Source organism: Symphalangus syndactylus, chromosome 20 (genome assembly GCF_028878055.3).
Source record: "Symphalangus syndactylus isolate Jambi chromosome 20, NHGRI_mSymSyn1-v2.1_pri, whole genome shotgun sequence".
In the NCBI taxonomy this organism is placed as follows: domain Eukaryota; kingdom Metazoa; phylum Chordata; class Mammalia; order Primates; family Hylobatidae; genus Symphalangus; species Symphalangus syndactylus.
Genome location: NC_072442.2, coordinates 67,665,908 through 67,691,506, shown reverse-complemented (window position 1 = coordinate 67,691,506; position 25,599 = coordinate 67,665,908). Strand labels below are relative to the sequence as shown.

At 52.1% G+C, this 25,599-nt stretch overlaps 2 protein-coding genes and 1 long non-coding RNA gene across 7 annotated transcripts in view; 1 reads left to right on the top strand and 2 right to left on the bottom strand.

Moving 5' to 3' along the window:
• MYO1C (myosin IC) overlaps nucleotides 1-9,287 on the bottom strand; it is a 54,237-nt gene extending 44,950 nt beyond the window's left edge. Inside the window, exons 1-6 of one of the 4 annotated variants that reach the window (XM_055256354.2) lie at nucleotides 8,875-9,287; nucleotides 6,296-6,403; nucleotides 5,877-5,985; nucleotides 2,096-2,212; nucleotides 1,590-1,765; nucleotides 707-818 (exon numbers count right to left, since the gene is read on the bottom strand). In XM_055256354.2, coding sequence (XP_055112329.1) covers nucleotides 707-818; nucleotides 1,590-1,765; nucleotides 2,096-2,212; nucleotides 5,877-5,985; nucleotides 6,296-6,403; nucleotides 8,875-8,918 — 666 coding nt within the window. In that variant the 5' untranslated portion in view covers nucleotides 8,919-9,287. Of the gene's footprint in view, nucleotides 1-706; nucleotides 819-1,589; nucleotides 1,766-2,095; nucleotides 2,213-5,876; nucleotides 5,986-6,295; nucleotides 6,404-8,874 lie in introns of those variants that run through there. The other 3 variants (XM_055256344.2, XM_055256345.2, XM_055256346.2) reach the window with 3 other exon arrangements.
• A 38-nt stretch (nucleotides 9,288-9,325) lies between these two features.
• On the top strand, nucleotides 9,326-22,680 carry LOC134735304 (uncharacterized). 2 transcript variants are annotated; one of them, XR_010118380.1, is made up of 4 exons: nucleotides 9,326-9,529; nucleotides 10,161-10,260; nucleotides 17,816-18,915; nucleotides 20,291-22,680. It is a non-coding gene; the product is annotated as an uncharacterized lncRNA (long non-coding RNA). The 2 variants fall into 2 exon arrangements; XR_010118381.1 differs by lacking the exon at nucleotides 20,291-22,680 and adding an exon at nucleotides 14,349-14,456 and having other exon boundaries at nucleotides 17,816-19,220.
• The window catches only part of PITPNA (phosphatidylinositol transfer protein alpha), a 49,650-nt gene continuing 34,481 nt past the window's right edge, over nucleotides 10,431-25,599 (bottom strand). Inside the window, exons 11-12 of the mRNA XM_055256371.2 lie at nucleotides 14,025-14,092; nucleotides 10,431-12,967 (exon numbers count right to left, since the gene is read on the bottom strand). Of these exons, the coding sequence (XP_055112346.1) occupies nucleotides 14,048-14,092 (45 nt within the window). The 3' untranslated portion in view covers nucleotides 10,431-12,967; nucleotides 14,025-14,047. The remainder of the gene's footprint in view (nucleotides 12,968-14,024; nucleotides 14,093-25,599) is intronic.

Genomic DNA, 25,599 nt, shown 5'->3' with positions numbered 1-25,599 from the left:
AAGGGGCATCTCACCCTCCAGGAGGGAAACGAGGCTGGGGATGGGAAAGACGACAGGGATACGATGGGCTGATGCATGATGGTGCCTGGTGCAAAGCCCTTCTGGTTCCCTATTCTTTTTTTTTTTTTTTTTTTTTTGAGATGGAGTTGTTTTGTTTTTGTTGCCCAGGCTGGAGTGCAATGGCGCTATCTCTGCTCACTGCAACCTCTGCCTCCCGGGTTCAAGCGATTCCCCTACCTCAGCCTCCCGAGTAGCTGGGATTACAGGCACGCGCCACCACACCCGGCGAATTTTTTTTGTATTTTTAGTAGATATGAGGTTTCTCCACGTTGGTCAGGCTGGTCTCAAACTCCCGACCTCAGGTGATCCACCCACCTCGGCCTCCCAAAGTGCTGGGATTACAAGCATGAGCCACCGTGCCTGGCCCCTATTCTTCTTTTTTAAATAATTCATTTCATGCTTTGTATCTGGCTCCCTATTCTAAAGCACACCTAGGGGCTGTTACCCTGGCTTTTCCATGTGAAGATCAGGCACTGGCAGGCGTGGCTGCCTCACCCCTGGATGCGAAGCCCTGCTAGACAGCCTCCCCCACCAGACCTGGGCAAAGGAAAACAGCAACAAGGGCATCTAGCAACATTCTGCACAGCTCACATGGCCCCCACCGTGGGCTCAGATCACCCCCTGGGACCCTCCCCTCACTTGATACCTGGTCCTTCTCCCACAGGCCATTGTAGCACCGATTTTTAATGGATTCCCGAACAAAGTGCAACCCAAAGTCCTCGATCCGAAAGTTCATGTCTCCAAACCAGATAATGAGGCTTCAGAAAAAAAAGGAGGGCAGCCTGAGGATTTGTGATGAAGCCAGAGAAGGGAGATCACCAGGTGGCTCAGCCTGCTCAACCCAAGGGCTGCTGGGGCACAGAAAGCCCGAGGGGCAGGTGAGACGCCAGGGTACGCGTGGGTCCTCTAGAACTGTTCTCATGGCTCCTAAACCACCATTCAAACCGAAGAGACCTACCAAACAGCCTGCTCTGGCAAACACAGAGCAGGCCGTGGCCCTTCCTTCCTCTCAACTGGTCACGAGGAAAGGCTGAGAAGCCCTCCTGGTGACCTCAGGAGCCACAAGGTCCTTGACCTGTTCCCAAGTGTTCAGGGTTTCTAGGCAGGACAAACGGGCTGAAGGAAGGGGACCCCAGGCAGGCAAAGCAAGGGGAGACAGCAGATGGGCACCAGGGAAGGGGCAGGGAGAGGGTGGGAGCCAGAACACTGATGACCCTGGCTGGGGGATCCGTGACGGGGCAGAGGATGCCGGCTTGGGTTAGCGTGGGGCAGAGGGCGGGAAACAGTCTTCAGACCCAGGCTCACTCATGGGGGTCAGCGTGGAGCAGAGGGCGGGGAACAGTCTGCAGACCCAGGCTCACTCGTGGGGGTCAGCGTGGGGCAGAGGGCAGGGAACAGTCTGCAGACCCAGGCTCACTCGTGGGGGTTATCGTGGAGCAGAGGGCAGGGAACAGTCTGCAGACCCAGGTTCACTCGTGGGGGTCAGCATGGGGCAGAGGGCAGGGAACAGTCTGCAGACCCAGGCTCACTCGTGGTCCAGGATGTTGGGGATGTCTCGCCCCTCACAATTCTGCATCTCCAGGATCCGGTCAAAGTGCTCCAGCCGCTGGTAATTGTTGGAAATGTGGGGAGGCAGGTGGCAGTTGATGATGCTGATATAGTAGCCATAAAGCTTCAGGCAGATGTTGACTCCACCTTTGTTCCCCTGGTAGAACAGGTCAACAGGAGAGTGGGAAGCTACTCTGGGTTGGACACACCCCTCTTTCCACATCCTAGACCTAAGGGGAGACAGTCTCACTTCCCGCAGGGTCTCCTAGGGACAGTAGCTAAGCTTCCCAGGGTGATCTCTCCAAGCACAGGGCCCAGCTCGCCTCGCCTGGCCTCAGGGATAGCAAGATCACTCTGAAGCAAAAGAACAAACATGCATTGGGCTGGACAGAGGACCAAGATTCCTTTCACTTCCTTTTTCTTTTGCCCAGCTCCACAGTTCCCAGCCCTTCCCAGCTCACGACTCAGACAATAGCTCAGTCCTTACCCAGTACCCAAACAGGCCAGTGGGGGTGGATTTAGTAGACAGAATCTGGATATAAGGCAAATGCTGATACTTGGCAAAGACCAGTAAGAGGATCCCCTGCATACGGACATGGGAGACCTGCAGGAGAGAGAGGGCAAAGGTCGCTCATTAAACCGCACAGGCCAAGTGCAACCCTTCCAAGCCCCATGCTAGGGACTCTAGAGAGCCCTCAGCTGCATGCAGTGTCCTGCTCCAGGGTCTATGATATCCCAGTTTGAATCTCAGAGTTTCAAGCCTTTCCATTCTTCTCCTCAGCTGCCAAATGATACATTCTGGGGGCTGAGGGTTTAGATTCTGCTCCTGGGCCTGGGGGTGGCGGGAAGAGAAGATAAGGCTAAGGAGACTGGCTTTGAAGTTAGAGCTGGGTTCAAACCCTGGCTCTGATTCTTAGTATTTGACATTGAGGAAGTTTCTCAGTGTATTTTCTCATTGATAAAGCAGGAATCCATCTCATAGATGCTGTGGGGATTATCTGAAAGTTATTATTTTTTGGTTTAAGCATTCTTTTTTTTTTTTTGAGACGGAGTCTTGCTCTGTTGCCCAGGCTGGAGTGCAATGGCGCGGTCTCGGCTCACTGCAACCTCCACCTCCTGGGTTCAGGTGATTCGCCTGTCTCAGCCTCCCATGTAGCTGGGATTACAGGCGCCCGCCACCAGGCCTTGTATTTTTAGTAGAGATAGGGTTTCACCATGTTGGCCAGGCTGGTCTTGAACTCCCGACCTCAGGTGATCTGCCTGCCTTGGCCTCTCAAATTGCTGGGATTATAGGCGTGAGCCGCTGCGCCCGGCCAAGCATTCTTAAAAGGAAGGAACATGAGAGGTTTCCAGGATGCTGGAAATGCTCTTCTTTATCCCCTTCCCTTCCTCTCTCTCTCCTTGGAAATGTTCTTTATCCACCATCTGCCCCCATTCCTCCCTTTTTACTTAGAGACAGGATTCCGCTCTGTCTACCAGGCTGGAGTACAGTGGTGCGATCATGGCTCGCTGCAGCCTCGACGTCCTGGGCTCAGGCAATCCTCCCACCTCGGCCTCCTGAGTAGCTGGGACCACAGGTGTGCACCAACATGCCCGGCTATTTTTGTTTGTTTTGTAGAGACAGGGTCTTGCCATGTTGCCCAGGGTGGTCTTGAACTCCTGGGTTCAAGCAATCTCCCTGCCTCTGGAATCCCAAAGTGCTGGGATTACAGGCGTGAGCCACGACATCCGGCCTGCTCTTTTTCTAGATGTGGCTGATGGTAACACGGGTATATGTAAAAATCCATCAAAGTGTACACTGAATTTCTGCATGCTTTTCTGTGTACATTATAGCTCAGTGAAAAAAAAATAAGAAAATGCTCCCCCCAAACCCCATAACTATATACTGCGTGCAGCTGGGTGTCCATGAAGGCAACACCCATGGAATGCCAGTGGGTAAGGACACATGCTCACAGGCTGGGGAGAATAGCTAACATGTGCTCAAGTGCCTCCTCTCTCATTTCCTCCTGTCAACCCTGTAAGGAATCACCGTCCCTGTTTTGCAGATGAGGGACTAAGATTTAGGGAGGTTAAGGAACCAGTAGGGCTACCTGTGTTGTAAAACAACATCAAAGGGCTAGGACTGCCAAGATCCCTACTATCTGCAGCTGCAAAAGGTGGGGTGGGAATGGGACGCAGCCAGCAGCTCTCCCTCTCAGGTTCAGGCTGTCTACCACCAGCACCCGAGGAGCTGTTTCCGGAGAATGAAGTGTGGAGGCCAAGGAGGAAATCCCCGGGTGGGGAGCGTGTACTGGGGCCTTCCAGGAATTATGAAACTTGATCCTGCAGGCCACGAGCCCTAGCATAGCGGAGTCAAAGCAGGGGGACCTCAAACCCAGCACTGGGCAAGGGAGGCATCAGAACTTCAGGTGGGCCAGAGGTTGCTACAGATGTGTCCTCAAGCCTACCTTCCTCCCCAGTCTTCTCTCTCTCCCACACCCAAGCACACATGACAACAGGGATGGAGGACGGGCTGGACCATGAGGGGCTGACTCCCAGGGTCAGGATTGAAGCAAGGGGACTGATAAAGACTCAGGAAAAGTTTCAGGCTTAATCCTCACCCACAAAGCAGCTTTTGGCCACTGGGTTCCACCACAAAGACACTGGCTCACTTTGTGAAGGAGCAGCAGGGAAGTGGGGGCAGGGAGGGTGGGGTCGGGGCAGGACAGAGTTAGACTGGGAGAAAAGGTGGGGCTGTGGGAAAAGCAGGAGAGTTCTAGGGAAAGTTCTAGTTGGAGGAAATGAAGTAGGAGAAGCGAGGAAAGGACTAGCAGGAGGTGGCCGGGGGCCCTGGAGCACTGGAAGGGGGTCAGCCCTTCTCAGTCCATAGCTGGCAAATGCACACCTAATAAGAGGCTCACACGGAGCTCACCCACCCACCCTGGTTCTTGGCTGGGGAAAGAAGGGCATTCATTTTGGGTGCCAGGCCCTCAGTCTGGCCTCCCAATCTCAGTAGGCCACATGGGTAGAAAGGGCTGTGTCTCTGCCACAAGCTGAGCTAATTTCCTTGGCTCAATTCCATCCTACCAATCCTTTGCCAGTCAGCCGAGAAGCAAGGAGGCCTGCAGTCTTGGGAAGGGAGTGGCGGGTGAGAGAGAAGTGGTTCTGTCCTCTATAAGGATCTAGCTCCCTATCTACAGAAGGAGGCCTCTGGGTTTGATGTGGAGAGAACCAAGGACTCGGGCTGGCGTTTTCTATCCTCAGCAGGAGTTCTAAACCTTAGATTATTTCCTCCCCATTCTGCTCCCCCTCCAAAGGACACACAGCTCTTGCCTCAGGACCCCCAGGCAAACTAGGCTGACAGAATCCATTCTGAAGAACAAGAGTCATCCAGGAAGGGGAAAGAGGGAATTCTGGTATTTCTAAGCAGCTGTATACCAGGTGCTGTGAATGGGAGTGTGTTTCATCCCTCAGGTGTGCAGGGCAGAACCAAGGTGAAGATCTGGCAACCCGGGGCCTTCCTGTGGACTCTCCTACTGTCTAAAGACACCCCAGAGTATACTGGTCTCTCAGACTAAGAAGGCCGCCCAAAGTACCCACCACACCTGACTCCCCTCTCCTAACCTCTGGACCCCCAGAATCTGAAGTGCACGTCCCTATGACCTGAGGATACCCTGTGACACCAGCAGGCTAGCCATGTCTAAGACCTGTCAGTCTTAGAGTTCACCAGCATAGCAATGAAGTTAAGAACTTGGGTTATGACGTTTGAGAGATCTGGATCCAAATCCCAGAGAGCGCATGTGACTTCTGAGCCATGGTTTTCTCTGTAAAATACCTCTATTTCAACAGACTTGTTAAGATTTTAAAATAACATATATAATATAAAGAGCTACTTATGATGTTTAACACCAAGTAAGCACTTGATAAATGACAGCCGTATGATTACACTCAGAGACTTCAGGATGGGCATTTTGAGTAGAGACTGGTGGCTGGGGCAGGGGCCAGCACTGAGGTGTTGACAAGCCCTGCTGCACCTCCCCTCAGAATCTTCCCAAGCTGAAACATATCCAGGTGTTAACCCAACCCCTGGAGACTCCAGCTCCCTCAGAAAGGCGAAGGCAGGCAGCAGCCTCAGGGGTCCAGGTGGAAGTGAGGTTTAGCCCTTTAAACAAATGGGAAACAGCATGAAAGGCTGAGTAGGAGTAAGAGGAACACATCAGACCAAACAAGCAGGGGTCAGTGGAGATGTGAAAACACAGTTGTCAAGTGCCCATGAACTGGCAAGTTACCTTGATGAAGCTCAGAGGGGAAAGCACATCCATGAGGAAACTGCTCCACGAGTCATTAAAGGCAGCATCAGAAAGGAGGCTTATGATCCCAGAGTTCAATTCCTGCAAACTGACCATGCCAGCTCAGAGGCTTGGCGCCTGGCCTCCAGGCTACTTCCCCTGCCACAGATATTTAATACTGTCTTCACAGACTTTCAAGCCCTGAGTTCTGATGGCCATGAGGTCTCCCTCCCCTGCCTGCTGATCTCCAGCCCCCTTTGCCGTTGCTGACCCAGGACCAGAGACATGGGACTGTCCCTGAAGCAGGCTGAAAGCTCCCAGCCTTCAGACTCCAGAGCGGAGGAGGGCAGGTCACAGTGGTTCCCACAGGGAAACTTGGGACTGGTCAGGGATGGGCGAAGGAGCCTGCAGATACCTACCCAATGACGTATATGTCAAGATTCAGGTTCTGGTTGTTCAGCTGAAGCAGGTCACTGAGATCTAGAGGGGGCGCTGCCGAAGCCACGTTCCAAGTCACGACGTGTATGCTGTGGAAGGGATGCAGAGGGAAGTCATGGAGGAAGGAGGGTAAGATAGCGCGCGGGGTTGGCCGGGCGCAAAGGCTCACGCTTGTCATCACAGCACTTTGGGCGGCCGAGGTGGGCGGGTCACCTGAGGTCAGGAGTTTGAGACAAGCCTGGCCAACATGGTGAAACCCTGTCTCTACTAAAAGTACAAAAATTAGTCCAGCATGGTGGCAGGCGCCTGTAATCCCAGCTACTCTGGAGGCTGAGGTAGAAGAACTGCTTGAACCCGCGGGGCGGAGGTTGCAGTGAGCCGAGATCGCGCCACTGCACTCCAGCCTGGGTGACAGAGTCAGACTCTGTCTCAAAAGAAAAAAAAAAAAAAAGTGCACGGGGTCTAGGCCTGCTCATGTCACTGCAATCTGCCACACTCATAATGGGAAATGTGGGTTTCTGTGCTGGTGGAGGGAATGGGGATACTGAACCATCAGCTGTCCGTCCTCAGCTTTCTCTGCTGAAGCAAGAAATCCCCACCCTGGACTGGGTCCTCCATGCAGGCTCACAGCCGCCCACACCTGGCAGCACTGGTGCTGCTGATATAGCAGAGTTGCCAAAGGGAGCCCAAGACTTTCAGGTCAGGCTAGGGAAGGGTTAGGGGGCTGAACTGCCAGGAATGTATTGATTCCATCAGCTCCTCCAGCCACCCACACCCCTCCGTGATCATCTATGGCTCAGTTAGCAACTTCCAATCCCTACTTCTCACCCCAAGTGTTCCTAAGACCACCAGGAAGATCCTAGGGGTTCAGATTTCACCTTGTGATAGGCCTCAGCACTACAAGGGCAGAGGAATTTAAAAAATAAAAGAGATACCACCACCATATTCCCTTCCTCTCTCCTCCCTAGCAGATCCCTGGAGCAAACCAATTTTGCCAAGCACTTCAGCGAGCCTTTTTTTTTTTTTTTTGAGACTGAGTCTCACTCTGTTGCCCAGGCTGGAGTGGAGCGGGATGATCTCGGCTCACTGAAGCCTCCGCCTCTCAGATGCCAGCGGTTCTCCTGCCTCAATCTCCCAAGTAGCTGGGATTACAGGTGTGCGCCACCACATCTGGCTAATTTTTGTATTTTTAGTAGAGACGGGGTTTCACCATGTTGGCCAGGCTGGTCCTGAACTCCTGATCTCAGGTGATCCGCCCACCTCCGCCTCCCAAAGTGCTGGGATTACAGGCCTGAGCCACCGTGCCCGGCCAAGGAGTTTTTAAGTAACAGGTTTCTCGACATCTCTCTTAAGAGTCTATGTTCTATGTCTGTGTAGTATTCCGTGAAAAATAAAGAGTACTCTCTCGGGAAAAGTCATCAGTTGGATAACATTTTCCACCTCAGCTTACAAGTCTTAGGAAAGCAAGAAAACTAGATCGGGGCCTCAGTGACACTGGATCCAGTCAGAGGCTCAGGAAAGAGAGACCTACAGATGTCTTTAGTGGAACAGTCAGTCACAGTAGCTCTTCAAGAAGCCCCAGACTGTGCGGAGCACAGGGCAGGCACGAGCTGCAGACCCTGCAGAGACCAGGAACAGCCTAGCATGAGTCCTAGGCACACGATGAGGAATACCTGCAGCAGCTGGAGATCTGGAATGGCAGAGGGTACAGGGGGATGGGAGAAAAGGGCAGATGATGCCAAAACATCTCTCCTCCAACAGACCCTGTTCTTAGAGGTCGACGTTCTCAAAAGCACTTCAAGAAATTCTTGGCCAGTTTAAAGCAACTTCCTGTCCCTCCCTGTTAGCATAAACAACACTATACAGAAACCACCTTCCCAGGCACTCGGCCTGAGATTTTGAGCTTCATTTGTTTACGATCTCCCCCTGCTGTCCGACAGAGGCTTAAGGAACAAAGACCTTTTACTCAGAGACTTCTCCCAGACTCACTCTAAGAGGATGGAGAGCAGAAGTCCGGATTTCTTGTTCCCACTCTCAAATCCTACGATTAGCGGCAAATCCAAGCATCGTGACTTAGACTAAGTGGGCGATTAGCGTTGTTCCCCGTGAAAGAGCAGGCAACAGACCAGGCTAAGTCACTTCCCTAAAGGATCTTATCTCAATCTGATTTCGGATTCCCGGGGTTCACCATGGGATCAGGCCGACGTGCTGATGGAAAGTAGGAACAAGATTTCTAACCTAGAGCCGAAGGGTGACGGCCTCGTTATGTCTTTAACCTCAAACAACCCCACACGGCTGTCCTCTCCAAAAAGCAACCGGGACGCCTGCTTGCGCCCCAGTGGGAACGAGCTTGGCGGCCTCGGCTTGGAGGGGGCGCGAGGCTCGGGCCCAACACAGCCCACCTGACACAGGCGTGGGAGAAGGTGGGAGCGCCCCTGAACCAAAGGCAGTCACGGAGGTCTGGTGCCTCGTCTCCCAATCTGCGTCCACCCCCAGCCCGCAGCCCAAGGGGCGCCGATTCCCCCGAGCAGGCCTGCCTCTGCCGCCAGGGTGCCCTCACCTGAGCCTCCTGCCTTTCGGCCCGCTCAGCTTCCGAGAGCTCATGGCCGCCGTCGTCCCCGCGCGGTGGTCCGGCAGGTTCGCGTCTCCCGGCCAGCGGGTCCCGGCCAGAGCAGCCCTGCGGTCGGCCGGTCTCACGCTCCTCGCGGTCGCGGACTGTTTTTCTTCCGGACTCCGACCGTCCGCTCCGGCTTCCGTCAGAGACGCGCCCTCCGCGTACCCCGGGCTCTGGGTGGTGCGGTTCGCAGAAGGAGGCGGGACTCTCCCACGAGCGCAAAGCTGCGAGAGGCTGAACGAAGACGGGTTCGCGGACGTAAAGGGGGCGTGTCGGGTCCGTCATCAGCGCACGACGCAACACTGCCCCAGACAACGCGAGGTGCGCGGCAGTCACTAGACCCGGCCCAGCCCGCGCCCGCCGTCCGCAGCTCCCAGCCTGCCCCGCGCCAGGGGCCGTCTTCCGGCGGAAGTTGTCGCTTCACCGCAGTCGCAGCCTCCGTCCCAGTCGTGAGGGGTCCGAGGGTCCAGTCCTTGTGTTGTCTTCGCCCCGGCTCCCCGCCATCCAGAGACCCAGGGGTCAGACGAGGGTCGGGGGTGGGGACACGCATCCTAGCCACTGTCCTGCCTGGGATCCGGTCTCCCCCGCCCCCCAGCTGCAGGTAATCTCCCCATTCCCGTGGCGCTTACGCCGCTGCTGGAGCGCCTCCGTTCTCCACGCCCACTTTCAGGCGGCTTTCTGCTCCGAACTGATTGGATTACCTATTGCATATGGGACGTTTGGGGATTCCTGGACTCCTACAAAATTAGCCGTCAATAAATGAAACGTAGGCCGGGACGCGGTGGCTCAATGCCTGTAATCCCAGCACTTTGGGAGGCCGAGGCGGGCGGATCACTTGAGGTCAGGAGTTCGAGACCAGCCTGGCCATCATGGTAAAACCCGGTCTCTGCTAGAAATACAAAAGTTATCTGGGCTTGATGGCGCGCGCCTGTTAATTCCAGCTACTCGGGAGGCTGAGGCAGGAGAATCGCCTGAACCCGGGAGGTGGAGGTTGCAGTGAGCCGAGATTGCGCCACTGCTCCCCAGCCGGCGCGACAGAGCGAGACTTCGTCTCAAAAAAAAAAAAAAAAAAAAATTAGCTGACATGGGGTTTCACCATGTTAGGCTGGTGTCCAAATCCTGACCTCAGGTGATCCACCCGTCTCGGCCTCCCAGAGTGCTGCGATTACAGGTGTGAGCCACCGCGCCCGGCCTAAAACTACTTTAAGTAAATGTTTTGCTTGTTTGGTAAGGTGGATAAAGAGGAAGATGTGAAGAGGAAGCAGACAAAAGCAAAAGGAAATCCTGCCAGTAGCAAACGGCCAAATTACAATTCAGATGTGCAATGTTTGCGTAAGTAAACTGACAAGGGACTATTATATGCAGAAATCCACGTGCAAAATTTTTCAGACACATCTTTGTACCTCTTCCTAATCCTGCCCTGGTAAAATGGGGGTTATCAGTGCAAGTTTGAGGATACATACAGTTGGAAAATGGACATCACCAAACTGGACTCCAGAAAGTTCTGTCTAGGATTTTATTAGACTGCTTTTTTTCTCAATATACCTGTATTGGAAGATTGAGACAAAAAGGCACAAACTCACATTAAATAAACAAGGTAATCTAATCAATTCTACAAAGTGTAGTTTGTAAAAGAAGTAGCACTAGGAACCAACCAAAGTAAGTCAGGGAGTCCCAGCAGGAACTGTAGAAGAAATTGGGAAGCTATACACATGCCCACGATACTGACCCTGTCCCGGACCTCTCTGCATGAGAAGGCCAGACCCCAGCACCCTCCTACAGAGGCACTGCTGCTTCTGTTGGGGCTGTGACCCTGGAATTCTGATGGAAGCAGCTGGTGTGAAGGGGCATGGCACACAGGTACTGCCCCTGGAGTGAACCTTTATCATAAGTCCCTCTGAGTGCTAGTCAGTTTGGAGGTGGGTGAGGAGGAAAGGGGGTACTTAAAAGAAGCCAACACTGTTGCCCAGCAGCAACACCATCCGTGGGGAACAGACCAGGGACATCCTCCTTTATGTTTATGTGGGCTGGAGTTCCAGATCCAGGCTGACCTCAGCTCATAATGGATGCTTTTCAACTGGGGCAACAGGTGGAGGTGGGAGGAGGCCTTGCTAGGGCTAAAGTGATATGTGTGAGTCTCAAGAGCCAAAGGAAGGAGACTTAACAGCTGCTGACCCTCAGAACACATAAACAACTGTCTGCCTAGAATGTCAGTTTGTTTCTTTCAAGATAACCCACATCTGGACTTCCCCTAGTTGATGAATGAAGGAACGTCTTTAAGCACAAATATAATGAATAGCTAACACAGAGCTTATAGGAAAACACTGACATTTTTCTCCAGTAAGAATGCCTCTTCTCCAACTTTCCAAGTCAGATGAATGCTACCAGCAGTTGAGATGCTACCCAGATGCATTACTAAAGACCCCTCAAGGTGAGGAGACTCACACAGAGGAAGCTGCCTGTAACAAGACATCTGGTTCCAACGGGACCTGAATGAAGGTCAGAGCTAACCATGTTGGGGGTCTGAGTCTGTCCACCCTTGTCCCAGGGCCACAGGGAAGCGTCCATCAGGATGCCACAGGTGCAATCCTGTGAGACACTCCCTTATTGCACTTAGAAATGAGTAAGGCAAACAAACTGACAAAAACAGAAGGATACATTCTCCCACCCACTTCTTGCTTCCCGGACAAAGATTTGGTCTCTCATTAGCAGATGCACCCAGGCTAGCGTGGGCTGGGATCACGGCACATTTACGCCAATGTGCTTCACAAGGTTTGGGGAATGTCAGGTGACACTACAGCTCTCTCTGATTCTCCCACTAAGAGGCAACCTCAGGCTCTGTCAAGTTGTAGGAAGCTACGAACACTGGGCAGCGTCTGTTCCCCTGGAGCCTGGACTTCTCACCAGACTACTTTGGTCGGGTCCTGTACTATGATCACTACTTGCTTTGGGTTTTCCAGGGCAGAACTCAACATGGGGGTAGGACGAGCTAAGTTCTTGATCCCCAAATTCCTTTCCGGCAACTGGAGACGAAGGGAACATGTTCTGCTGGAAAAAGCTTTTTGCATGCTCATATTGTGCAGCATGAAAGATCAGGACTCTTGCGTCCTAACCAGCCTCAAAGACAGAGGACAGGGACCTAAGAAAGCACAGAGAAAAGAGGATTATTGCTGAGTGGCAGCACCAGCCCCAAAGGGAAGAGGAGGAGCAGGGACTTACAGAGCTCCTCGGGGTCGGACAGTTGATATCTAGGGGGTGACTCAATTCTAGGGGCCACACTGGACAATTCCCTCCAAGTGGAGAGTTGACTGGGGCAATTCTGTAGACTCTGCAGAGAGATTCAGAGCGGGCAACAGGAGGGCCAAGAAGCCACAGGTGTTTCTAAGAGTAGTAACTAGAGATTCAGTGATTGGGGCAGGGTTATTCGTATTTGTTAAATTTTCTTAAATAGAGACTGACTGAGCCTTGGGTACCTCCATAGTGCTAGAGTGCCCTAACGATGGGTTACTGGGAGCAGAAGTCAGAGCTGCAAAACCACATTGCTATTTTGTGGAAGTGGTGGGGGGACACTGTATCTTTAGCTCATTCCCACTCCCCATATGAGCACTCAAAATTGCAAAGATCTGCCCAGGAAGCAAAATACCTCAGTTTATCCCAAGGTTGAGAACAAATGAACTTAAATCATTTAAATCACCACATCACAAAAGGCAGCTATTTGATAAGACTGAAAATGTCACTTGGAAATAAAGGTCGGGGGCACACACAGAAATGGGTCAGAACACAATGGAGAGAGACGGAGGAGCTGTAAATACAGCAACCTACACGCCACGCATCTCGGAGGAGCAGGCTCCTGCACACGCGGGCTCTGTAACACCAGACGGTCTATTTGTTCACAATATTAAAGGGCATCTAGAATTAGCTACAGTAAGGAATCGAAAGTTGCCTGAAGAATGGGCACAGAACGGCTGCGTCCGAAGATGGCCTGTCACTTGGGAGGGTGGAGCTGCTGGGTCTTCCTGTTGACCACTGTCTTGCAAAACTAGAAGAAAAATGAAAGTATTAAGGAAGCAAGAGGAGAAAACAGAAACGCTGTAAATCATCATGAATGGGGAATTTCAAAAGGAGGAGGGAAGCCAGTGGGTGGGTGGGGAAGGGAGTGGGGGAGGGCACTAAGGCCCGAGCAGTGACTGAGAAGCTGGCATCACAGCAGTCCACCTAATTCCACCCTCCTGCCTCCCAGAAGCTGCTTTAGGAACACGGGGCAGGGAGAATAAGCAGGGCCTGGCATCACTGCTAGTGAGATCCTGGCCCTCCTTACCCTTAGTGTTAGAGGCCAGTTTTTATTTGCAAAAGTAATTTTCTCTCTGAGCCTAATTGGGAGCACAGCCAGGTTTTTCATTCAGTGATTAAGACTGCTTTGAGCTGCTGGAATCCCATGACTTGGGTGGTGTACAGGGCACTGGGAAACCAGCACCGAGCACTAACGGAAGGGGCTTGGGGAAGGGTGACAACATCAAACAAGGGGCCCCCAATCTGGCCCTGTGACCTGGGCAGAAACACCCTCCCAGCAGCTGAAAGATGCCACCTGTGATGAGGGCAGCTTAGTACGGGATCGGGGGGGTATAAAGAGGAAGGAAATGAAGCACCAGACACAACAGTGGGTGCTAACAAAAGCTGTCTGGCCGTCAAGTTTTCCAAGGGGGAAGGACAGGTAATGGCAGCTTTTGGGAGCTGGCGCTGGTGTGGGAAGGCCAGGGAGTGCCCAGCATGACAGCTGCAACTTGAGATGGATCAAGTTGCCAGACAGGAGGAGTGATTAGCAGCAGATGAACTTCCCTTCTATATCCACCACCCCCGTCCACTTCTTACCACCCTCCCTGTCCATGTCTCTATCTGGGTGGTTCTTTGGAAAACGTCCCTGAAATGTCCCAGTGGCCATAATCTCCTAGTGGAAATGGAGAGCTATTAAGCGTGGCAACCATCATTACTAGAGGGAAGGAGGAATAGGTTTGCTGACTCCATAGTGAGCTGCTGAGGCCTTGAAACCCAAACTGATTTTAGCTTCTGTGACACGCAGTGAGAAATTTGGTACGTACAGTGCAGAGGGGGAAAGGCGACTTTAGTCATCTGCTGTCATTCCTTTCACTGGGTCCTTTTGTCTCATCTGGAACAGAAAAAGCAGGAAAAATGGAAGAGGCTCCTGCCGCTGATGTAACTCCCGCCTCCTCAGTCCTGCCCACAGGTGGGGTGGGACATATTTTGTGTAAAAAGCAAGACACTGGAAGGACGGAAGAATTCTGCATATGGACTCGAAGCCATACATTTCCAGATCTGTGTCACTGGCCTCACCATTCATGATTTCTAGTTCTCTTCCTTGTGTCACGGTGTTTGAAGCACCTTTTTTTTTTTTTTTTTGGTAGAGACGTGTGTGTAGGGGGGTTTTCCTATGTTGACCAGGCTGGTCTTGGACTCCTGACCTCACGCGATCCTCTGCCTCAACCTCCCAAAGTGCTGGGATTACAGCATAGGTGTGAGCCACCACACTTGGCCCATTTCATTCATTTATTCATTCAACAAATACTTATGAAACATCTTTTTTGTGTGTGTGTGAGGAGTCTTGCTCTGTCGCCCAGGCTGGAGTGCAGTGGTGCAGTGTTGGCTCACTGCAACCTCTGCCTCCTAGATTCAAGTGATTATACTGCCTCAGCCTCCCGAGTAGCTGGGATTACAGGTATGCACCATCACGCCCGGCTAATTTTTGTATTTTTAGGGGAGACGGGGGTTTCACCATGTTGGCCAGGCTGATCTTGAACTCCTGACCTCAGATGATCTGCCTGCCTTGGCCTCCTGAAGCGCTTGGATTACAGGCGTGAGCCACCGCGCCTGGCCTCAGTGAGGCATCTCTTTAGTGCTAGGAACTTCCAGAGGGCTGGGGATATTTAGCTGTGAACTAAACAGACCAGTTCTCTCCTCAAGGAGCTTATATTCTGGGGCAGGGTGGGCAGAGAACAAACTCATCTATGTCAGCTGGGACTGTGGGCTGCTTGGATAGAGAATGACTGTGGGAGGCCGGGCGCGGCGGCTCACGCTTGTAATCCCAGCACTTTGGGAGGCCGAGGCGGGCGGATCATGAGGTCAGGAGATCGAGACCATGGTGAAACCCCGTCTCTACTAAAAATACAAAAAATTAGTCAGGCGTGGTGGCGAGCACCTGTAGTCCCAGCTACTCGGAGAGGCTGAGGCAGGAGAATGGCGTGAACCCGGGATGCGGAGCTTGCAGTGAGCCGAGATTGCGCCACTGCACTCCAGCCTGGGCGACAGAGCGAGAGTCTGTCTCAAGAAGAAAAAAAAAAAGAGAATGACTGGGGGTAAGTGCTATTTTAGGTAGTTACGGAAGCTTGTAAGTGAGGTTTGAGACGAAACCTGAAAGAAATGAGGGAGAAAATGGCTCTCCGGGAGAGGAGTTCCTGGCAGAGGAACAGAACTTCCCTTTCCTGACCTGTTTAAAGGTGGGCACAATGTGGTGTCAGAACTAGGCACAGGGATGCAGAAGTGGAAAGTGCAGGGGCAGGTCTCAGATCCACAGATGTGCGAGCCTGCTGGAAAACAGGATGGGGGCCTCTGTGGAAGCACCAAGTGGTCCCTGTCACTGGCACCTTCCAGGCAGAAGCAGACATCACTTACTGGGGATGCTGTAGATGTGATCTCTCTAAAATCAGTTCTGATTTGAAAACTCTATCCTATGTGAAGAATGTCAATAAGTATTTCTTCACTATCCATTAGTTTTCTGCTCAACTTTTGTTCTTTATAATGTTCAACAAATTTTGAGCACCTAATTGCATAGCTCCTAGAATCAAACTCCCTAGACTATACTCTGTTTTGAGACAGGGTCTGGCTCTGTTGCCCAGGATGGAGTGCAGTGGCGCAATCATGGTTCACTACAGCCTCGACCCCCCTGGCTCAAGTGATCCTCCTGCCTCAGCATCCCAAGAAGCTGGGACTACAGGCATGTGCCACCATGCCTGGCTTTTTTTTTTTTTTTTTTTTTTTTGAGACACAGTCTCACTCTGTTGCCAGGCTGGATGGCAGTGGTACGATCTCGGCTCACTGCAATCTCTGCCTCTTGGGTTCAAGCAATTCCCCTGCCTCAGCCTACCCAATAGCTGGGACTATAGGCACATGCCACCATGCCTGGCTAATTTTTCTTTGTATTTTAGTAGGGACGGGGTTTCACCATGTTGGTCAGGATGATCTCAATCTCCTAACCTCATGATCCGCCTGCCTCAGCCTCCCAAAATGCTGGGATTACAGGCGTGAGCCACTGCACCTGGCCGCCTGATTTTTTATTTTTTTGGTGTATGTGGAGACAGGGTCTCATTGTATTGCCCAGGCTGGTCTCGAACCCCTGGGTTTAAGTAGTCCTCCCGCCATGGCCTCCCAAAGTGCTGGGATTACAGGCATGAGCCACTGCGCCTGGCCTAGATTGTATTCTGACTCCATCACTAATTGTATGACCTTGAATAAGTTACTGCACTGCTCTCTAAGCCTCAGTTTTTTTCTTTTTTTTTTTTTTTTTCTTTTTTGAGACGGAGTCTCGCTCAGTCGCCCAGGCTGGAGTGCTGTGGTGCGATCTCGGCTCACTGCAAGCTCAGTCTCCCGGGTTCACGCCATTCTCCTGCCTCAGCCTCCCGAGTAGCTGAGACTACAGGTGCCCACCAACACACCAGGCTAATTTTTTGTATTTTTAGTAGAGACGGGGTTTCACCGTGTTAGGATGGTCTCGATCTCCTGACCTCATGATCTGCCCGCCTCGGCCTCCCAAAGTGCTGGGATTACAGGGATTACAGGTGTGAGCCACCGCACCTGACCTTTTTTTTTTTTTTCTTTGAGACAGGGCCTCACTGTGTCACTCGGGCTGGAGTGCAGTGGTGCGATCACCATGCCAGGCTAATTTTTGTATTTTTTGTAGAGATAGGGTTTCGCCATGTTGCCCAGGCTGGTCTGACACTCTTGGACTCAAGCAATCCACCCGCCTCAGCCTCCCAAAGTGCTGGGATTACAAACATGAGCCACTGAGTCTGGCCTAAGCCCCAATTTCTATAATAATAAAATAGAGATAACAGTACATGGGGTTGTGATGAAGATTTAAGATGTGCGGTCAGCAGTTCAAGACCAGCCTGGCCAGCATGGTGAAACCCCGTCTCTACTAAAAATACAAAAAATATTATCCGGGCATTGTGGCAGGCGCCTGTAATACCAGCTACTTGGGAGGCTGAGACAGGAGAATAGTTTCAACCCGGGAGGCGGAGGTTGCAGTGAGCCGAGATCGCACCACTGCACTCCAGCCTGGGCGACAGGGTGAGACTACATCTCAAAAAAGAAAAAAAGAAAAAAAAAAAAGAGAGATTTTCATGTACTTAGCACAGCAGAGTGCTTGACGTGGGAGTATACACTCAGTATTTGGGGCCTGTTGTAGAGATAAAAAATTATTGGAGACGCTGTTCCAAATGTTATTTATGTTATATAATAAAAAATTATTATTATTTTTGAGACAGAGTCTCGCTCTGTCGCCCAGGCTGGAGTGCAGTGGCATGATCTTGGCTCACTGCAACCTCTGCCTCCTGGGTTCAAGCGATTCTCCTGCCTCAGCCTCCTGAATAGCTGGGATTACAAGCGCACGCCACCACGCCTGGCTAATTTTTGTATTTTTAGTAGAGACGAGGTTTCACCATGTTGGTCAGGCTGGTCTCAAACTTCTGACCTCATGACCCGCCTGCCTCAGCCTCCCAAAGTGCTGGGATTACAAACATGAGCCACCACACCCAGCCGATAAAAAATTATTTGAGACCCTGTTTCAAATGTTGTTTATTTTATTCTTTCGTTCCAGACACTGTCCTATAGCAAAGGAGATGTGTATAGAAGCTCTGAAGAACCTGGAATTTTAAGCCATAGCCCACTTCAGAATTGTATTCTAGTCACTGAAAATTTAATACTGCCACATTTTGTGGAGATTCTATCTCTGGCAGTAGTTCTTCACTGGGAAACTTTTTTTTTTTTTTTTTGAGACAAGGTCTCACTCTGTCACTCTGTCGCCCAGGCTAGAGTGCAGTGGTGCAATCTTGGCTCACTGCACCCTCCACCTCCCGGGTTCAAGCGATTCTCCTGCCTCAGCCTCCCGAGTAGCTGGGATTACAGGCATGTGCCACCACGCCTGGCTAATTTTCTATTTTTAGTAGAGATGGGGTTTCTCCATGTTGGCCAGGCTGTTCTCCCAACCTCTGGTGATCCGCCTGCCTTGGCCTCCCAAAGTGCTGGGATTACAGGCGTGAGCCACCATGCATGGCCAGCTTGTCATATTTTTAAAAGACAACCCTGTGATGTTAGATTGGAATTAGATGCATTTGTGTGAACATGATATATGATGCAGATACAGAAATAACTATAAATGTGCAAGTCCCCTAGCTCTATCCTATGAGAAAGTCTGGGAGCTGCAATACCCTAGTGGAAATAGGCACACCCAGCACCCAGATCTCGTTTCCAAACACCCCTCTCCACTATACGGAAGCAGCGCTCCTTGAAGATGTGGCCAGTTACAGGGTCATGAAAAAACAAGACAAACCCGGAACACCTTGTGCTTCAAGGGGACAGCAGTAACCTCACCAGTAACTGGACAGAAAGACACAGAATAGGATAAAAAGAACAGAGTCTGTGACATTCAGGCTTCAAATACACAGGTGGGGTCTAATCATGCAGAAACATAAATCCACATTGAAAGACTTTCTTCAAAATGATCAGCCTATAACCTCCACAAACGCCAAAATCGTGGAGGTTCAGGAAGACTGAGGAACGGCACCAGGTGGACAGAAACGAGCACTGTGATGAATGGGGTGAAGCACGTGATCCTGGGCTGTAGCCTTTGCTCTAAAGGAATAGTCTCTGGGCAAAGGAGTGTACAGGAGTTCTTGGTACTCTTCTTGCCTATTTTCCGTAAGTTTAAAACTCTTTCATAATAGAATTTAAAAAAAAGACAATTTGCTCACTAATGACCATTTACAAAAGTTTTCAATAATCAGAGAATTTAACATCATGGGAGCAAAGCTCCTTCTCAACCAGATCCTTACACACGCTGAGAGTTCACCATCTTGCTTCAGTTACTAATGCAAAGCCAGGTCCTGTTTTCCCACTGCTTGAAATAAGATGCAACCTCCTACCAGGAGCATGATAGCTTCCCCTACTGTCAGAAACAAGGTTCCCCGCAGAGGGCACCACTGAAATAAAATTCATTACTTCAATCTTTTTTTGTTTGCTTTTTGAGACAGAGTCTTGCTCTGTCACCCAGGCTAGAATGCAGTGGCATGATGTTGGCTCACTGCAACCTCCGCCTTCCGGGTTCAAGTGATTCTCCTGTCTCAGCCTCCCAAGTAGCTGGGATTAGAAGTGCATGCCACCACATCCAGCTAATTTTTGTATTTTCAGTAGACAGGGTTTCACCATCTTGGCCAGGCTGGTCTCGAACTCCTGACCTCAGATTATCCACCTGCCTCAGCCTCCCAAAGTGCTGGGATTATAGGTGTGAGCCACTGCGCCCAGCACATTACTTCAGTCTTATAATGATCTAAGAATGCTTATTTCCTGTTTCCTGGGGCCTATATGACATGAGAGATTCATCTGATGTTGGTGGTGTTCCTCAGGTTTAGCCAATGTAGGCTATATATACACATATAAGATGGCTGAAGAAAATATGTGTATGTGAAAATAGGAAAACAGAAACTTCAATCCTGGTTGGTTGGTTGGTTTGTTTTGAGACAGAGTTTTGCTCTGTTGCCCAGGCTGGAGTACAATGGCGCGATCTCGGCTCACCGCAATCTCTGCCTCCTGGGTTCAAGTGATCCTCCTGCCTCAGCCTCCCGAGTAGCTGGGATTGCAGGCGTGCACCACCACGCCTAGCTAATTTTTTGTATTTTTAGTAGATGGGGTTTCTCCATGTTGCTCAGGCTGTCTCAAACTCCCAAGCTCAGGTGATCCACCCGCCTCAGCCTCCCAAAGTGCTGGGAGGTGTGAGCCACCGTGCCCAGCCCTGGTTTGTTTTTAACAGTGCTTTCCTCTAGGGAATGAGGCCAGGGGCTGAAACAAAGAGACTTTTATTTATGTATTCATCTATTAGTTATTTGGACTTCTATTTTAAAATTTTTTTTCTATCTTTTGAAAATCATTTTGACCATTAAGTATGAAATATGCCTTTGATCTAAAAAAATAGTAAAGTTCCTTCCTTCCTTCCTCCCTCCCTCCCTCCCTCTCTCTCTCTCTCTTTCTCTCTTTCTCTCTTTCTTTCTTTCTTTCTTCTTTTCCCTCGCTGGCCCAGGCTGCAATCTACTCGGCTTGCTGCTGCCCACGCCGCGGACTGCCTGGGACTGCCGGCGCGCGCCACCGCCTGCCTTTTCGCTGCAGGCACGCGTTCGCCATCTTGGCCACGCTGGTCGCCAGCTCCTGACGCCGAGTGCTCTGCCCGCCTCAGCCTCCCGAGGTACTGGGATTGCAGACGGAGTCTCGCTCACCCAGTGCTCGGTGTTGCCCGCGCTGGAGCGCGGTGGCGTGGTCTGGCCTCGCGGCAGCCCCCGCCCCCCAGCCGCCTACCTTGGCCTACCAGGGTGCTGGGATTGTAGCCCCTGCCCGGCCGCCGCCCCATCTGGGAGGTGGGAAGCGCCTCTGCCCGGCCGCCCCGTCTGGGAGGTGAGGAGCGCCTCTGCCCGGCCACCCACCGTCTGGGAAGTGAGGAGCGCCTCTGCCCGGCCACCCACCGTCTGGGAAGTGAGGAGCGCCTCTGCCCGGCCACCCACCGTCTGGGAAGTGAGGAGCGCCTCTCCCCGGCCACCCACCGTCTGGGAAGTGAGGAGCGCCTCTGCCCGGCCACCCACCGTCTGGGAAGTGAGGAGCGCCTCTGCCCGGCCACCCACCGTCTGGGAAGTGAGGAGCGCCTCTGCCCGGCCACCCACCGTCTGGGAAGTGAAGAGCGCCTCTGCCCGGCCACCCACCGTCTGGGAACTGAGGAGCGCCTCTGCCCGGGCGCCCCGTCCGGGAAGAAGTGAGGAGCGCCTCTGCCCGGCCGCCCCGTCCGGGAAGAAGTGAGGAGCGCCTCTGCCCAACCGCCCCGTCCGGGAAGAAGTGAGGAGCGCCTCTGCCCGGCCGCCCCGTCCGGGAAGAAGTGAGGAGCGCCTCTGCCCGGCCGCCTCGTCTGGGAGGTGAGGAGTGCCTCTGCCCGGCCACCCATCGTCTGGGAGGTGAGGAGCGCCTCTGCCCGGCCACCCATCGTCTGGGAGGTGAAGAGCGCCTCTGCCCGGCCGCCCCATCTGGGAAGTGAGGAGCGCCTCTGCCCGGCCACCCATCGTCTGGGAAGTGAGGAGCGCCTCTGCCCGGCCACCCATTGTCTGGGAGGTGAGGAGCGCCTCTGCCCGGCCACCCATCGTCTGGGAAGTGAGGAGCGCCTCTGCCCGGGCGCCCCGTCCGGCAAGAAGTGAGGAGTGCCTCTGCCCGGGCGCCCCATCCGGGAAGAAGTGAGGAGCGCCTCTGCCCGGCCTCCCATCGTCTGGGAGGTGAGGAGCGCCTCTGCCCGGCCACCCCGTCCGGGAGGAAGTGAGGAGCGCCTCTGCCCGGCCGCCCCGTCTGGGAAGAAGTGAGGAGCGCCTCTGCCCGGGCGCCCCGTCCGGGAAGAAGTGAGGAGCGCCTCTGCCCGGCCTCCCATCGTCTGGGAGGTGAGGAGCGCCTCTGCCCGGCCTCCCATCGTCTGGGAGGTGAGGAGTGCCTCTGCCCGGCCACCCATCGTCTGGGAGGTGAAGAGCGCCTCTGCCCGGCCACCCATCGTCTGGGAGGTGAGGAGCACCTCTGCCCGGCCGCCCCATCTGGGAAGTGAGGAGTGCCTCTGCCCGGCCACCCATCGTCTGGGAGGTGAGGAGCGCCTCTGCCCGGCCACCCATCGTCTGGGAGGTGAGGAGCGCCTCTGCCCGGCCGCCCCATCTGGGAAGTGAGGAGTGCCTCTGCCCGGCCACCCATCGTCTGGGAAGTGAGGAGCGCCTCTGCCTGGCCACCCATCGTCTGGGAAGTGAGGAGCGCCTCTGCCCGGCCACCTATCGTCTGGGAAGAAGTGAGGAGCGTCTCTGCCTGGCCGCCCCGTCTGGGAAGTGAGGAGCTCCTCTGCCTGGCCGCTCCGTCTGGGAGGTCTACCACGGAGGCCAGAAGCAATGTGGGGGCTGGACGTGGTGGCTCACGCCTGTGGTCCCGGCACTCTGGGGGGGTGAGGCGGGTTGATCACTTCGGGCTAGGAGTTCGAGACCAGTCTGGCCAACTTGGCGAAACATGAAGAATACAACAGACAGACCAACCAACCAACTCAGTGACAACAAAACAGGTCTACCCTGGAGTCATACTCTAATTTTTTCTATTTTCCTCCCTTTCTGATCCTTTATCCCACTTTCTTTTTCTTCCTCTTCCTTCTCCCTCTTCTTTGTCAAATAGAGGATTGAGTTATTATCACTGATCCATATAAAGTCCCTCTCTCATTTATTTTAACTCCCACCCCCCATTTCTATTCCCCGACTTCCCATGTGCAACCTTCCTAATATGTTTGATACGCATCTTTTTGTTTGTATGTATTTTTAGAAAATGTTTATTGTTTTTGTATGCAAAAAAATTAATAAAAAAAAAGTAAAAAAAAAAATAATAATAATAATAAAAAATAAAAAAATAGTAAAGTGTCAATGTTAATATCCAAGTTATTACATTGTACTATAGTTTTGCAAGATGTTACCATTGGCAAAAACTGGGTAAAGGGTACATAGATCTTTCCACATTATTTTTTATAACTGCAAGAGAATCTTTCAATCATTTCAAAATAAAAGGTTCGGTGCAGAAATGAAGCTGGCTGGGTGTGCTGGCCCATGCCTACAATCCCAACACTTTGGGAGGCTGAGGTGGAAGGATCACTTGTGGCTGGGAGTTTGAGACCAGCCTGGACAACATAGCAAGATCCTGTCTCTACAAAAATTAAACAAATTTTAAAAATTAGGTAGGCGTGGTGGCCTGCGCCTGTAGTCCCAGCTACTTGGGAGGCTGAGGTGGGTGGATCAGTTGAATCCAAGCGTTTCAGGCTGCCATACTCCAGCTTAGGCAACGGTGTGAGACCCTGTCTTGTTCTGTCGCCCAGGCTGGAGTGCAGCGGTGTGATCTTGGCTCACTACAATTTCTGCCTCCTGGGTTCAAGTGATTCTCCTGTCTCGGCCTCCCAAGTAGCTAAGATTACAGGCGCGCACCACCACACCTGGCTGATTTTTGTATTTTTAGTAGAGATGGGGTTTCTCCATGTTGGCCAGGCTGGTCTTGAACTCCTGACCTCAGGTGATCAGCCCGCCTTAGCCTCCCAAAGTGCTGGGATTACAGGCTTGAGCCACCATGCCCTAAACTGTATTTAAAAAGAAAACAGGGCCAGGAATAGTGAGTGGCTCATGATGGTAATCCCAGCACTTTGGGAAACCAAGGTGGGAGGATCACTTGAGACCAGTAATTCAAGACCAGCCTGAGCAACATACTGAGATCTTATCTCTAAAAAAAATTAGTCAAGTATAGTGGTGGGACCTGAAGTCCTAGCTACTTAGGAGCTTAACGTGGGAGGGTCACTTGAGCCCAGAAGTTGAGGGCTGCAGTGAGCTATGATCACAGCACTGCACTCTAGCCTAGGCCACACAGCGAGACTGTCTCTCTTTAAAAAAAAAAAAGAAAAGGCCGGGCGCGATGGCTCACGCTTGTAATCCCAGCACTTTGGGAGGCTGATGCCAGTGGATCACAAGGTCAGGAGATCGCGACCATGATGAAACCCCGTCTCTACTAAAAAAAAAAAATACAAAAAATTAGCCGGGCGTGGTGGTGGGCGCCTGTAGTCCCAGCTACTCGGAGAGGCTGAGGCAGGAGAATGGCGTGAACCCGGGAGGCAGAGCTTGCAGTGAGCCAAGATTGCGCCACTGCACTCCAGCCTGGGCGACAGAGTGAGACTCTGTCTCAAAAAAAAAAAAAAAAAAAAAAGAAAACAAAGAAAACAAAGCTACTTCCATAATTGGGGATGTTGGCTGATGTTCCAGATGGTCTGCAATCACTGCCAGCAGGTTGGAGGGAATTAAGACTCCCTGAGTGGCTGGGCACGGTGGCTCACACCTGTAATCCCAACACTTTGGGAGGCCGAGGGAGGCGGATCACCTGAGGTCAGGAGTTCGAGACCATCCTGGCCAACATGGTGAAATCCCATCTCTACTAAAAATACAAAAATTAGCTGGGCATGGTGGTGCACACCTGTAATCCCAGCTACTCAGGAGGCTGAGGCAGGTGAATGGTGTGAACCCGGGAGGCAGAGGTTGCAGTGAGCTGAGATTGTGCCACTGCACTCCAGCCTGGGCAACAAAGCAAGACTCCATCTCAAAAAAAAAAAAAAAAAAAAAAAAGAGAGACTCCATGAGGGCGGTGTCATCCTTCACATACAGGGATCCTGCAGCCTCTGCAGCTCCCATGAAAGTTTTAGAGACTGGGCGTGGTGGCTCATGCCTGTAATCCTAGCACTTTGGGAGGCTGAGGCAGGTGGATTGCCTGAGCTCAGGTGTTCGAGACTAGTCTGGCCAACATGGTGAAACCACCTCTCTACTAAAAATAGAAAATTATTGGCGTGTGGTGGCTGGTGCCTGTAGTCCCAGCTACTTGGGAGGCTGAGGCAGGAGAATTGCTAGAACCTGGGAGGTGGAGGTTGCTGTGAGCCGAGATTGTGCCAGTGCACTCCAGCCTGGCGCCACTCCACTCCAGCCTGGGTGACACAGCAAGGTTCTGTCTCAAAAAAAAATAAAATTTGGCCAGGCGCGGTGGCTCACGCTTGTAATCCCAGCACTTTGGGAGGCCGAGGGGGGGTGGATCACGAGGTCAGGAGATCGAGACCACGGTGAAACCCCGTCTCTACTAAAAATACAAAAAAATTAGCCGGGCGTGGTGGTGGGCGCCTGTAGTCCCAGCTACTCGGAGAGGCTGAGGTAGGAGAATGGTGTGAACCCAGGAGGCGGAGCTTGCAGTGAGCCAAGATCGCGCCACTGCACTCCAGCCTGGGCAACAGAGCAAGACTCCGTCTCAAAAAAAAAAAAAAAAAAAAAAAATTTAGATTCTTGGGTGGGCACAGTGGCTCACAACTGTAATCCTAGCACCTTAGGAGGCTGAGGCGGGTGGGTCATCTGAGCTCAGGAGTTCCAGACCAGCCCGGGCAACATGGGGAAACCCTGTCTCTACTAAAAATACAAAAATTAGCCAGGCGTGGTGGCGGGCACCTGTAGTCCCAGCTACTCGGGAGGCTGTGACATGAGAATTGCTTGAATCGGGGAGTCAGAGGCTGCAGTGAGCCAAGATCACATCACTGTATCACTGTACTCCAGCCTGGGCGACAGACCGATACTCCGTTTCAAAAGAAAAAAAAAAAAAAAAACAAGTTTTCTTAAAAATTTTTAAGTGAATCTCTTTTCTGAATCTCATTATCTAAAGAGTTAATGGCCAAAGGCCCAAGAGGTACTTGTTCAGTGAATTATAAAATGTCCTTAACTTCTGTGAGCCACAGTTTCTTTATCTACAAAATGAAACTAATACCTGTGTTATCGGTTG